The sequence below is a fragment of the Falco peregrinus genome, chromosome 2 (genome assembly GCF_023634155.1).
Source record: "Falco peregrinus isolate bFalPer1 chromosome 2, bFalPer1.pri, whole genome shotgun sequence".
NCBI classification, from domain to species: domain Eukaryota; kingdom Metazoa; phylum Chordata; class Aves; order Falconiformes; family Falconidae; genus Falco; species Falco peregrinus.
The window spans coordinates 95,570,590-95,583,401 of NC_073722.1; the positions used below are offsets into that span (position 1 = coordinate 95,570,590).

At 41.2% G+C, this 12,812-nt stretch overlaps 1 protein-coding gene across 12 annotated transcripts in view; it reads left to right on the forward strand.

Moving 5' to 3' along the window:
- The window catches only part of CLIP1 (CAP-Gly domain containing linker protein 1), an 81,437-nt gene extending 68,837 nt beyond the window's left edge, over positions 1 to 12,600 (forward strand). For 10 of the 12 annotated variants that reach the window (XM_055795913.1, XM_055795912.1, XM_055795903.1 and 7 more), the window contains 6 exons: positions 2,912 to 2,964; positions 8,401 to 8,518; positions 8,796 to 8,955; positions 9,711 to 9,760; positions 11,179 to 11,303; positions 11,995 to 12,600. In XM_055795913.1, the coding sequence (XP_055651888.1) occupies positions 2,912 to 2,964; positions 8,401 to 8,518; positions 8,796 to 8,955; positions 9,711 to 9,760; positions 11,179 to 11,303; positions 11,995 to 12,217 (729 nt within the window). In that variant the 3' untranslated portion in view covers positions 12,218 to 12,600. Of the gene's footprint in view, positions 1 to 2,911; positions 2,965 to 8,400; positions 8,519 to 8,795; positions 8,956 to 9,710; positions 10,602 to 11,178; positions 11,304 to 11,994 lie in introns of those variants that run through there. The other 2 variants (XM_027787091.2, XR_008745792.1) reach the window with 2 other exon arrangements.
- Positions 12,601 to 12,812: the final 212 nt, after the last annotated feature.

Consider the following 12,812-nt stretch of genomic DNA (forward strand, 5'->3'; position numbering starts at 1 on the left):
GAAAAAAGGCTTCTACAAAGAACTGCTCAACGAAATTTGAGAGACAAAGTGTCCGTGGTAGCAATGAAGAGGTTTAGCACAGAGCAGCGTTGCTCCTGGAGCTGCGTTTTATGCAGTGGATACTGAGAAATGGGACAGTGGGGCGGAAAGCACGGGAGGTAGCAGAGTTTCAGCCTGTGCGAGTTTCTGTGCATGTGCATATTAAAACACAGTAAGAAAGGTAGCCAGCATATGCTTTAAGTATTTTGAGCAGTCGCTATGGTAACTATATAAATTCTAGCAAGTGTGTTAGTCGATTGGGTTAGTGAATCTGTGGCTGCATGAGACACACTTTGCAAAATTAATGAATACTGTTTCATGAATGATTTATCCTGACATCTAAAGGTTAAAGTGTCTTATACTAAAGATGCTGAGGGGTGCTTTTCTGTATCGATCCATAAATAATTAGCTGTTTGTAATTAATTAAAGATTCACATTCAGATACATACTGAGCTTGGGGAAATTTTCTGGCTTCAAATTATTTGTTCTGGCATTTTGTGAGCCTCAGACCTGCCCAGGCATTTTAACTTTGTTGGACAAAGTGTAGAAATATCTACTAGCTCAGCTGGTCCATCTTTTATTAAAGGTATGTGAGAAGTCTGCTCTGAGGCTAATGAGAGAGTGAGCCTTGTTGTTGCTGGAGAAATACTGATGAGAGAAGGGGTGTCCTTTCTCCCCTTCTACCAGGAAGCTGCTCAAGCCTTGATCCATGACTCAGTGTGGCTGCAACAGGGTTTAGAAGCTGCACAACCCCCCTGCATCGTGTCCCTTGCTTTTCTCTCTTAAATCCTCTTCTGTCATGGTCTGTACAAAGATCAGTTGTCTCTCCACAGCCAGCTGGGGAACTGAAAGGGAGGAGAGTTGCAAGGTTTGTGCTCACAGTCTTGGAGGATTCCACAAATGTTGAAGGATTTTTCCAAGTTAAACAGGCACCACAATCTTTTCCTAAAAGTAACCAATAAAAAGGTGGGATGTGTTTGAGGTCAGGGGGAGAGCATCATGGAGCGTGGTGGAGATGGCTTCTGGGGAGCAAAGGGTGAGTACTGTCAGTATGAGGTTTTTCTAATTGCAAGTGGCAGCCAAGAGCAGGAATGCCAGGAAGTTAAGCTAGCCTAGGGTGAAACGAAGCGATTTGGTTGTGGAACATGGCCAGGTTAATTCTGCATGGTGTGACCGTAGAGGAATGTTAGTGCTGGTAGAGGAAAAGTGGTCCAAAAAAACAGCTGGGAAAGTATGAAGCACAAAAAATTGCAACGTGAGCCTGAGGGAGGAGAGGGGCTGTATAAAACAGATGCCAGAAGGTGGTTCTGGAGAGGTGGCTGAATAGCATGCAGCTCATTGGGATTTACAAGTGAAACATTTCTCTGAATTTTTGTATTCTTTTTTCCTTCTTTTTTTGTCGCCGGTCAGTGCAGGTGTAAGGAGTTCATACAGGCTGCCTCCATGTAGGAAGCAGACAGAAGTTCTCAAAAGCAGGGGGTATACTTCGTGCTGCTGGGGAAATTGCTGGGTTTGATTTGCCTGCAGGAAAAATTTGGTCATAGCCCCATAGTACTGTGGCTGCTCTGTAGTCTTACAGTGGTCACTTCCCTTGAAAGAGACAGTCTGATTTGCTTTAAGACTTAATGTAAGCCTCTCTATACCCTTCCAGTATCTATTTTTCATATCAATAAAGTTGTCTAATTAAGCACCAGCAAAATTATACCAGTTAATCTTAAACCTGGAAGGCTTAACAGCTCTGCCATACATGAAAGGAGAAGGTAAATTGTCCGAAAATACAGAGGAGGCAATTTATCTAGGTGAGCTGCGGTTAGCTGAGAATTGGAGGTGGGCAGATGACCTTCCTGCTCAGTGGAACTTGCTTTATACTCCGTCTGTGCCAAACCTGAGTGTCTGCAAAGTGCTGGAGGTGTTTAGTCAGTAGGAGACTGTCTGCTGTTGTTGCTGGGGCTCTGAGGTTTCCGTTAGTAATGTATGTCTTGCTAACCTTAAAGATGAAACCTGAAAGCTTGTGAAATCTAAACAGAGACAGCATTCAAGTCAAGGCACAGGTAGTTACTACTGTAAGCAGTTCTACAGGGCAGTAGTTGCTGAGTTTGGCCATTGAGTAAGAAGAAAGGAGGAGAGGATAAAAAATAATTAATTGGCCTGAAAAATACTAAATTTCTTAACCTTATCAGAAGTTCAGTTACCCCAGTGTTTCTGTGGTGGACCTGTACAATTTTGTTGCACAAGTTGTGGTCAGTGGTTTTGTTTTGCTTTTCCTAAACCTACACGTGCCTTTCAGTTTGGACCCCAAGAACCTGCAGCAACAATATTTTCAATTGAAGGCCTTACTAGTTGTAAGGGCTTAAAAAGGTGACACCCCCCACCCCCCCGAGCTACGGGTTCAGGCTATGGTAACAAATACCAGACTGACAGCTTTAGGGATCAATAATTTATCTCTGAATAACGGTAAAGTAACAAATACGGATCAGTAGTACAGTTATCCAGGTCAGAACAACAGCTAGTCCAGAAATTCCCTGATACTGGGCTAAACTTAATAGCCAGGCACCCGAAGGCTTATGGCTCTGGTGTGCACGGGGCCCAGAAATACCGTATCAGGCAGTACTAGCCTCACACTTCTTGTGTGCACAGAATGTGAAAATACTATCTAAAACAGTAATAGCCTCTCACTAACTAATATTCTTAGTCACTGAACTATTTGTGTTTGTGTCCATGTGTTGTCCTAGTAAAACATTGATTACTTTGAGGGGGTTTTTAGGCTCTGTAGCCTCTCCCACATCTGTGACGATAACAATGCTCTGATACATTATACCAAGGGAACAACCCTTTGTGTATTAACTGCAGTCTTTTTGTACTTGTGTTTTAGCTGGAAGAGGAGAGATCAGTACTCAATAACCAGTTATTAGAGATGAAAAAGAGGTAAGTTGTTTTTTCTGATGTGTGTTTAACTATACAGTCCTCCAGAAAACGTAATACAAAAGCACCGCTGAGAAAGCGGTTCTTTTCTATTGTATCATAGTTCAAAAGTGCTGAGGTTGTTACACACGTTGGATTATAGATGGTATCTTCCACATTTTCTTTATTAAAAGTGAGAAGAAAATGTAACTATTAATGTAAGCAGTGGTATTTACTGTTTCCTGTTTAGTTATGCACCTCTTGCATTGTAGCAGTTCTCCTCATTTTCAGTTTAGTGTTTGGTTTTAGTCTGCTCTGGAATATTGAATTGTGCCCTAGTCTGATAAAAATGCATGGATACAGATCTGACCCGTCAAGTTCTCAAGGACTAATGGAAAAATACAGCAATGCTAAGGATTGTTATTTAAAAAAAAAAAAAAATAGAAAAGCAGCAGTTATTCAGCATTGAATGGATTGTTCTCATAATTTTGGGATGTTGTGGCAGTAGTTATTGCAGTTCATTCAGCACTGTTTTTAAATACCAGGAGATTTGTCCTGGGTGACTGGGGCATCCATTTGTGAACTGTGGTGTTCAATAAATCAGAGAATCATAGAAGATCTTGAGTTGGGAGGGACCTGGTCCCAAGCTACAAAATTTACTTTCTGCAGTATGTGTGTGGAAAGCTAATTGGCTAAGTGCCTCAGTGTCGTTAGGAAAATGTGGGCTTTTCAGAAGTAGTTACGTAAATCCTTAGAAAAAGACACAGCTCCCCATGACACCAAGTGTGCTCCAGGAAAAACAAACAAACCCCTATTACATTTCCTGAATTTGTAACAGTCAGAGAACAGTGAGTGGCACTTTGGTATTTATGCACATCCTTCACTACTCTGTATTGAGCTCTGATCCCTTTTTTATCCTCTAATAATCTGTTATTTGAGAGGTGGGTCATGCTCTGTTATATCTCACACCCTCCTAGACGACAGCAGGCACGTAGGGTGTTACACAAGCTAGAGCTTCCTCGGAGAAGGTGAGGGTTTGGTGGGTTGTCACACACAGGGGTGAGGGAACTGCTGAACCTTCAGCCCTGACCAACTGCATCTCTCGGCCTTGAGCTGCACAGAACAGCTCAAGTGTGAGCTGTTTTTTTAAGATGAGGTGAGGGAGAAGGAGGGAAATCTTCAGCTGGTGTAAAGACCATTTGACATCCACAGTAATTAGTATGTTTACACCAGCTGAGGATCATCTCCAGCATATTTGATGTGGAGGAAGGGAGGGAAAAGGAGGATATTTCTTTCTGCTGACAGCTTAGAATGCTCTTTAGAGGCTGATATTTCATGTTTTAAGACATTATTTTAAACAGCATAACTCCTGAAAGTCACTCAAGGAAAGGAAGGACTGGGGAGCCCAGATTCATTCAACACTTGCCAGCAGTTCTGTTTTATAGCATAATTTTAAAAGAAAAATTCTGTAGTAAGTTATGAAAAGAAAGGTGTGTGACTTTGACTTCCCTTCTCCTGTTTTTACTCCGAGTGAGCTGCCTGAAATAATTTGGATAATTATGAAATCATTAAAGTGAATTTTAACATTACCTTCAGTCGCTTACACTGAGATGCCCAAGTTTGTGCCTGGCTTAATGACATTCCTCAACAGTGTTGAATAAACTCCAATAGAAAGGCTAAAATAAGGAACAGAAACAGTTGGCCTCCCTGAAGCAGACTGTAGGCCACCAGGGTCAAAGTATGCCAGCATACAATATTATTTGATAACAAAAAAAGTTAGGCTAAGTGAAGAGCTAATTAAAAAATTTTTAAAAGTCTCTCTATAAATTCCCAAATTCCACTGAAGTTGGTGATGAGACAAGCAATGATTTCTTCCTTTTGTCTGAAGAATTTGAGACTGGAAAAGAGATATCCTTCAGTTTCAATTAGGTCAAATCTGTAGCGGTAGTTTTTTCACCTCCCTTCCACCCACGAGAATTCTCTTCCTCTATTTTGGCAACTCCTTCTCTGAGTTAGTCCGGCCAGGAGTGACAGGAGTTTGCTATTTATGAATCTAGGGGGGGTTCTATGTTACTTCAGCTCATGAAGTTCATTGTGGGTTGCTAACTGTCTTACTGTCTTTGAGCTTGCGCTATTTATCAATACTCATTTCATTCCTCTCTCTTCCCTTTCCTACCCTTGCTTCCTTTGCTATATCTGTGTGTCTTTAATGGTAAGACTCAAGAAAGTCTATCCACGTTACAATAAATAATTTATTTTTTTTTTTAAGTAAAGTTGTTGTACATATTTTGGCTGCCTTTGTCCCTTGGTGTCTTGCTTTTGTTTTGTAAAATACTCAGCTATATATATATATATAAAAAATATTTTAAAAGTCTATATTTTTTACCAAAACAAAAAAAAAAGCCCCTTGGTGCAAAATTAGTTCTTACTTACAGTATTTTGCATTTCTACTCCATGTTTCTAACGTGGTTCTTGTTATCTTGCATTTTTAAAGCTTACCCAGTAGCACTTTAAGGTATTTGCTTCATTCTTAGAATTTCTTATTTTTGTAGTAAGGGAAGAATCTGGGTGATTTTTTTTTTGTTGTTTTAACGTTAAAAAAAAAAACTCTCTCTCCCATGACTTACACACACTGCTTAAAACATGGTTTAACCTCCTCAAGAAAGTGAGATTTTAAAATGGTGTGTGAAATGACAAAGTCATTTTTATTGTTCTTTTTCTTTAATCCCTGCTGGCAAGCAGGTATTTTGGACTTGAATTGACAGGAAAAAAGTTCTAAGTTCACCTAATCAACTTACTTGTTTTTTCTCTGATAAAATAAATAGTTTCCACAGGATTTTTCTTGCAAGTTATCGCTATGTAGTTATTTCACATTCAACATACGCTCCTTATGTTTGCTATCTCTCACATGAATCATACTACCAACGATACTGAAGCTGAGAGCATCAGTGGGGCAGGCTCCCAGCTGATGCTGGAAGTGAACTGTGATCCACACTTAACATATAAGTAAGTAGTGACATGTACCTACCATATTCGTAGGTTTTCCAGTTTCCACATTCTCAAGGGCCTCCAGCAGGAGCTGTAGAGCATGGCTCCTGGAGAGACTGCCCTGTAAAAGAAAAAAGTAAAAAGAGAAAAAAACAAAAAATGTACAGGGACCTTTTCCCCCGCTCCTGTTTTCACTCCTCTTTTCTTCTCCTGTTTCTCTCCCCTTGTGTTATAGTATTCTAGACTCCTGTATTGAATTTGTAAATAAATATTTATATGCTCACAAACTGTTGGCTTTTTTCAGTCACCTAAATGCTTGTGGTGGTTAAAACCAAGCCCGTTAAATGGCATATTAATTAATCATATTTCTACAAAAAGCCTATGTTTGGTCTTGATCTCTAAGACAAAGATCTGACCAAAAAGTGGAAACATTGACTAAATAACAAGCTCTTGAGCGTGAGATGAGTCACTGGGGTTTCCATCTGCCCTCCTACAGCTGCGTGTATCGCAAGGGGAAACTCAGAAGTCTTGGGTACAGCAGAGCTTGTGAGCAGCAACTTCCACGTGCACTTTCCAGTAAATGCTGGATTTGCAGCTCTGTGGATTGGAGAGTGCAGCCCTGCTCCGTCAGCAGTATCCTGTGCCTTGGTGGCATGTTTCTTCCCCATACCACCACCCCCCAGCCCTCCCGTGCTTTTGACCCAATTCAGCAAGGCATGTAAAGCATGGGCTAGGCTAGAGCATGTATGTAATCCTGCAGAAGGACGCAGAGATTGATGTCGTGCTCTTAGTGCTTTGCTGAATCAGGGATGGCAAGAAGGTCTATTAAATGCTGTTGCCCTTTTGGTTTTTATTAGCAGGAGTATAACTTGAACTTGAAGGCACGATTGTGCAGTCTGCAATTTGTTGTGTTTCTGCTTATATTAATTCTCTCATTGTAAAAATACACCAAAACCAAAATCAACCTTTTGGTTCTTGTTTGGTAGCTGCATCAGCTTTTCTAAACCCCAGATTCTCCACTTGCTGCTTCCATTCGCAAGTATAATCTTAACAATGAAAGAATTGCATTAATTGTGCTCTCATTGTTGAGTTTCCTATTTATCTTGAATCGGTGAGATTTATTGTATTTCATGGTCTGGGTATCGTGGCTCTCACTAACTGTAGATACTATGGTTATGAAAACTTTTCTGTTTGAATTTCACAGCCATCCCCTACCCACTGAGCATCCTCACGCAAGGGTGTGTTCTGCCCTTGATGTCTTGAACAGTCCTGCGAGAGTGGAGTGTAGTTTAGTTACTTAAACGAAACGGTTAAATGTTATTTGGTATCTTCAAAGTATTGGCTACTCCGTGCCTTTTGTGTAGTGGGTAGGCATTCAGGCAGCCGAGCTTCCCTTCAGCCCTCTCAGCTAGCACAAAGAGAAGCAGCTCACTGCTGTGGCGGTGAGACCATGATCATCTAAACCGAGACACGTGGAATTTTGTAGAAAACTGGCTACACCCACAGAAGTCAGAGAGGCGACACAGCTGCTGGGCGCTGCCTGGTGCACTGAAAAGCAAGTTTCTATTTTAGAAAAGTAAACATAGATTCTAAAGTATCATTCTCTTTTTTTTTTCTTTTTTTTCTTTTTTTTTTTTTTTTAAACCAAACAAAAATCTTTCAGCTTGTAGGGAACTTTTGCAGCAGTAGTCCTCACTTTAGAGGACAGTTACTCATCTGTGTGCATTGCATGCCCTATGAGGAAGACTCTAGCATCAGTGTGAGGATGTCATAGTTACCATGCCTAAAGATGACTGTCAGGACATCATCAGGAATTGTGGACAGAAGTTGTATCTCTTATTAGATCAACTGAAAAGGTTGGGAAAACTGGACATAGGTACACAGTAGGGGTTTGTGTCTGCTTCTTAGCTCTTGTTCCATGAAGCAGAACAAATCCCACATGGTTTTGTGCTGAAACAGTAGTTGTTAAAGGCCCAGAAACTCTCCCAAGTACATGTTTCAGGAAATAATGATGTCACTGAAATTAGTGAGGACCAGCTGATATTTCCAGCATCATCAATGCTTTGCATGACAACTTGTATAATGAGCTTTGCATGTATGTTTTGTTGCTTGTTAATAATTTTCAAGAAGTAACAAAACTCTGCAGTTAGGTTTTGTGGAACATTGTGCAACATGTTTGTTTATCCTGTATCTCCCCAGTCTATTAACTTGCTTCTTTAAATTCAAATGGATACGATGATTTGCAGATTCTGGCATGTACTACCTAGGTAAAGTTTTTGCTTTGTTTCCACAGTTACAACACCTGAAATATTTATACATATATAAGATCTTGGTCAAATACAGAATTGAAATATGCTTTTTAAGAACCACTTCTTACAGTGGTTTAATACTTGAAATTAAATTAAACTTTTTTAGGCAACTACAATAATCCATTCTTTAGATGATTTCTGGTTGTATTTGGTTTTCTTTTAGAGAATCAACATTAAAAAAAGAAATTGATGAAGAGAGAGCATCTTTACAAAAATCCATCAGCGTTACTAGTGCCTTGATCACACAAAAAGATGAGGAACTGGAAAAACTCAGAAATGAGGTAAATAAAGAACAGTGGGATGATTCTGAATTTTGGATTAAGTTATGGCTAGAAGCATATAGCTTTGCATGCTTGCCACTGAAGGGTTAGCTAGTTGTTTTTCTTTACTAATGTAGCCCAGTTATACCTTAGAAGTAAATCTTTAGATACCTGTGCCTAGTTTGGTGGCTCGTGTCATGTATTTTTGGTGGCTATTTAGCCATTTCTACTAAGGATGTCGCCTTGGTTCTCTGACTTTGTTCTGGAAGATCTAAGCATTCTCAAATAATTCTTACAGATCACAGTGCTCCGTGGAGAAAACGCGTCTGCAAAAACCTTGCAGTCAGTGGTTAAGTCACTGGAGTCTGACAAACTGGAACTTGAGGAAAAAGTGAAGAACTTGGAGCAAAAGCTCAAGGAAAACAATGAACAGCCTTTAACTGTAACAAGCTCCTCAGGTAAAAGAGAGTACCTCTCTGCTGCCTCTGTGCCTTCAGCTTTGATCTTGTAGATTTTTGCAGCTGTTAACCAGATAGTCAAAAGGAGGCTTAACTAACTGAACCTCCTGAGAAAGGTGACTTTCCTGTTGCAGAACACACATGAGATTTGAATGAAGGAAGCCTGACCAGCTGCAAAACGTGGAAGCTACTGACATTGCCAGTTAACCCCATTTTCACCCGGGTGGGGGGCAATTCGACTTGAAATGGAACGTGTTTATAAGCTGTAAAACTTTATCCTGCTCATGGTGTGGCTTCTGTGCAAGAGCCTTTCTCAGGCTGGTTTTCATTTTCCTTGCTGGAGCTGCAAAGTAACATGTAGGCATCGTAACAAAACCGCCTACCTGAGCACAGGACTGAGTCCCACATTTTATACACTCGCGCTTACCTTATGTTGAGCTCCTTAAGCTTCGTCCTACAGGCTCATCTCTGCAACTTTAGAGATGTGTGATTTAGGAGATTTGTGAACTTTAGTTGTCACCTATACATACATTTTTTGTATTTTAATAAGTAACATACAGTATCGAATATGCTTCTGCAATGCAGTGGTCAAACAATTCCCCAGAAAAGTCCCTCATACCGAAGCTTATACTGAGTGATTAGAAGTAACGAGAATAAGATGTTTTGGAGACTAGAGACTGTTACATTATTTCAGTCTCTGCCTTAAGCCATTGTATGCCTCATATTATACCTTGTCTGGTTTTTTTTCTTTAAAGGTGACATTGCTGCTAATCTACTTCAAGATGAAATTGCAAAAGAGAAGCAGGTACTCGATCTGAGACATCAGCATGCTAAAATAGCGGTGTGTCTTGGCAGTGAAATATTTTTCAAAAAACAGTTTCTACAAGATTTTGTACATCAGGATTATAATGGGCAGATTTATCTTGGAACCTTGTGCTTCTGAAAGGAAATCTTTATGACAGTAAATACTAAGAATCAAGTGATGAGTGATACTGGAGAAATAGTTCAGGTTATTGGAACATGAGAAGGCAAGCAGGGCAGCAGGGGTGGCAAGTTTTGACCTGCAGCCTGTTGGTGAGGTGCAGCCCAGCAGAGCACATGCAGGAGCTGCCCCTTGGTGTTCTTTCCAAAGGTTGCTTGGATGCGCACAAGGAGTAAGGCGTTGCCCACCTGTATCTGTGGTGCTTGCCATCTTGGGGCAGTGGGCTACCCGAGCTCCCCATGCTGCTTCTAAACTTCTGCTGTTGGAAATACTGATCTTTGCTCATTTTTAACTGCAGAACTTTACTCTGAGTGAAGGTTGGCAGCAGCAGAGCAAAGACATTGCTCATTTGTCACGTGCTTGGTAACAGGAAAAACATGTACCAAGCAGAATGATAATCATAATGAACATGAGAAGTGCAGCCTGTGACAACAAATGCCTGGGAAACACGGTTACAACAGAAGCACCTTCTGCTCATTATAAAGTCCCTGTTAGATCACTAATGTTGGTCATATTGATTAAAAAATATCCTTCCTAGTCTGTACAGAGGTCAGAAGTAGTGTAATTAACATACACTGACCACCAATCTCTTTTTCTGGTTGTTTTTTTTTTGCATCCTTCAACTCACCTGCTGATGGCAACCCTTCCTTCCAATCAGCACGAGGTTTGTTCCACTTCTTGGCTTCCTTTATTTTATTCACTATGTTAATTTGCCAAGCATTACTTGATTACATTCAGCAGTGCTGCTGCAGTGCTGGCTTGCTGATCTCTGTGGTTCTCTAGCTTTCGGAGATGCCGATGGGTGTGCTGTGCTGTTCCAGTGCCCACTATCCACTTTGGGATAGCTCTGAGAGTATCCACCAGAGCGGCAGGCTCAGGGGAACAGAGACGCTGTTCTGATCAGAACTACACAGCTGGATTTATGTTCAAAACATAACATTAGAAAAAGAACTTCATCGGTGGTGGGTTGGGACCCACTGATGTCTGTCAGACGTGCTGGCTGGGCAGAAGGACGTAGCTCCCTGGGCAGAAATCCTGCTGGGTGTCTCAGGGGTCCTTTGGGAAGCTCCTGTCCCTTGTTCTATCAGTGTCCACAGGTGCTCTCTGTAATACAGCGACGCAGTGGTAAGAATTAATGCAGATCTGCACATGTCAGTTTGAGGGTTATTCCTTTGTCGCTTGCTGTCTCTGAAGTGCAGTCCCAACCTGCTGACAACCGTCCTTGTTCTTGACTGTCACAGATCGACTTCCTGAATTCAGTGATAGTAGATCTGCAAAGGAGAAACGAAGAATTGAACTTGAAAATACAAAGAATGTGTGAAGCAGCCCTCAATGGCAATGAAGAGGAGATAAATAACTATGACAGGTATAAATCCTAAAGGAAGCCTCGGTTTGTGTTTTGGTGGTAGCAGTCAGTTGTTAGCTGCACAGTGCAACAGCCTGATTCCAGCTGTCAGGAAGGACAAACAGAACTTTCTCTTGAACTTAATGAGTGAACCAGCCTTGGGTTTAGGTCCGTGACTATGGTGTATCTGGTGGTGCAAAATGATTCTCTGTAGCTCGATCACAAGTGCTGAAGTATCGTAACATACAGGTGGTCAGTCTTGGTCAAGTCTGGCTCCTCCCAACCGAAGGAGAAGAGTCTGTGCTCCCAAGAGGCGGGTAGCTGCACTGGGATGGGGAGATCCAGTCCAGAGAAATAGAACTAAAACCAATTTGATACATTGTGACTTCATATCTCTCCTTTCAAGGGAAAAGAGAAACTAGTTTACATGTGGGGGTTTTTTTGACTGGTGTCTGCATTTGTGCAAATATTTACACAAACAAAGCAGTTTGGTAAATATTATAATGTAAGGGATTGTGGGGGTCCTGCAAAGTAGTCAAGATGTCAGAAAAACCTGAGAAGGGCTTTTATAATTATTTTTTGCTGTTGACCACTGTGGTGTTTCCTTGGTCTCAGTAATTACGAGACAACTTACAGTGCGGGGCAGGGAGGCAGGCCTTTCTCCTCTATGAAGAAGTGCCCTGCTTGACTTGTGCTGGTGCTGTTCTTGCAGTGAGGAAGAAAGCTTGTCAAAGAAGAAGCCTCGTCTCTTCTGTGACATCTGCGGCTGCTTTGATCTTCACGACACTGAAGACTGTCCGACCCAGGCACAGATGCTGGAGGAGCCACCCCACTCAGCTTACCATGGCAGCAGGAGAGAGGAACGCCCCTATTGCGATACCTGCGAGATGTTTGGGCACTGGACAGCCGACTGCAATGATGATGAGACCTTCTAATGCCACACGTGGCCAGGAGGACACTGTGTGCCCTGATTGGACAATTTATACCACCAGCATTTGTCTGTGCTGAATGTCAGGAAAAGGGACAACATTTCTTGGCCCCCTTGCTCCCATTCCCCTTGCCCATCCACTCCAGAATCAGTAAATTGATAAATATTTTGCTCCTCCACTAATAAATACCCTATCTCCTTTTAATAAACTGAAGTGAAATATAAATACGTGATTTAACAAATGACTTTATGCTGTTTCTTCCCAGGTTCTGGGTTTGTCCCTACTCTTTAACAAGAAATGCCCCCATGCTGTTGTGTCTGTCGATGGAAAAAACATGTATAGGAATGAAGCAATATAGCTATATTAAAGCTTATTTAAATACCTTAAAATTATGCTGTTAATTTTCATATTTGCACTAAACCATTTTAAGGCTGAATTTGTACATTTAGATTTTTAAGCTTTTTTTTGACACTGGACTGGGTTGAAAAATATTTCATCCTTTATTTTAATTTCCTCGTTTGGTTGCGATTGATTTTGTTCAGCAAACATGAGCTCTGGGTTGTGGTTTGATGTCGGTGTGAAACGTGAACTCACAGGCAGG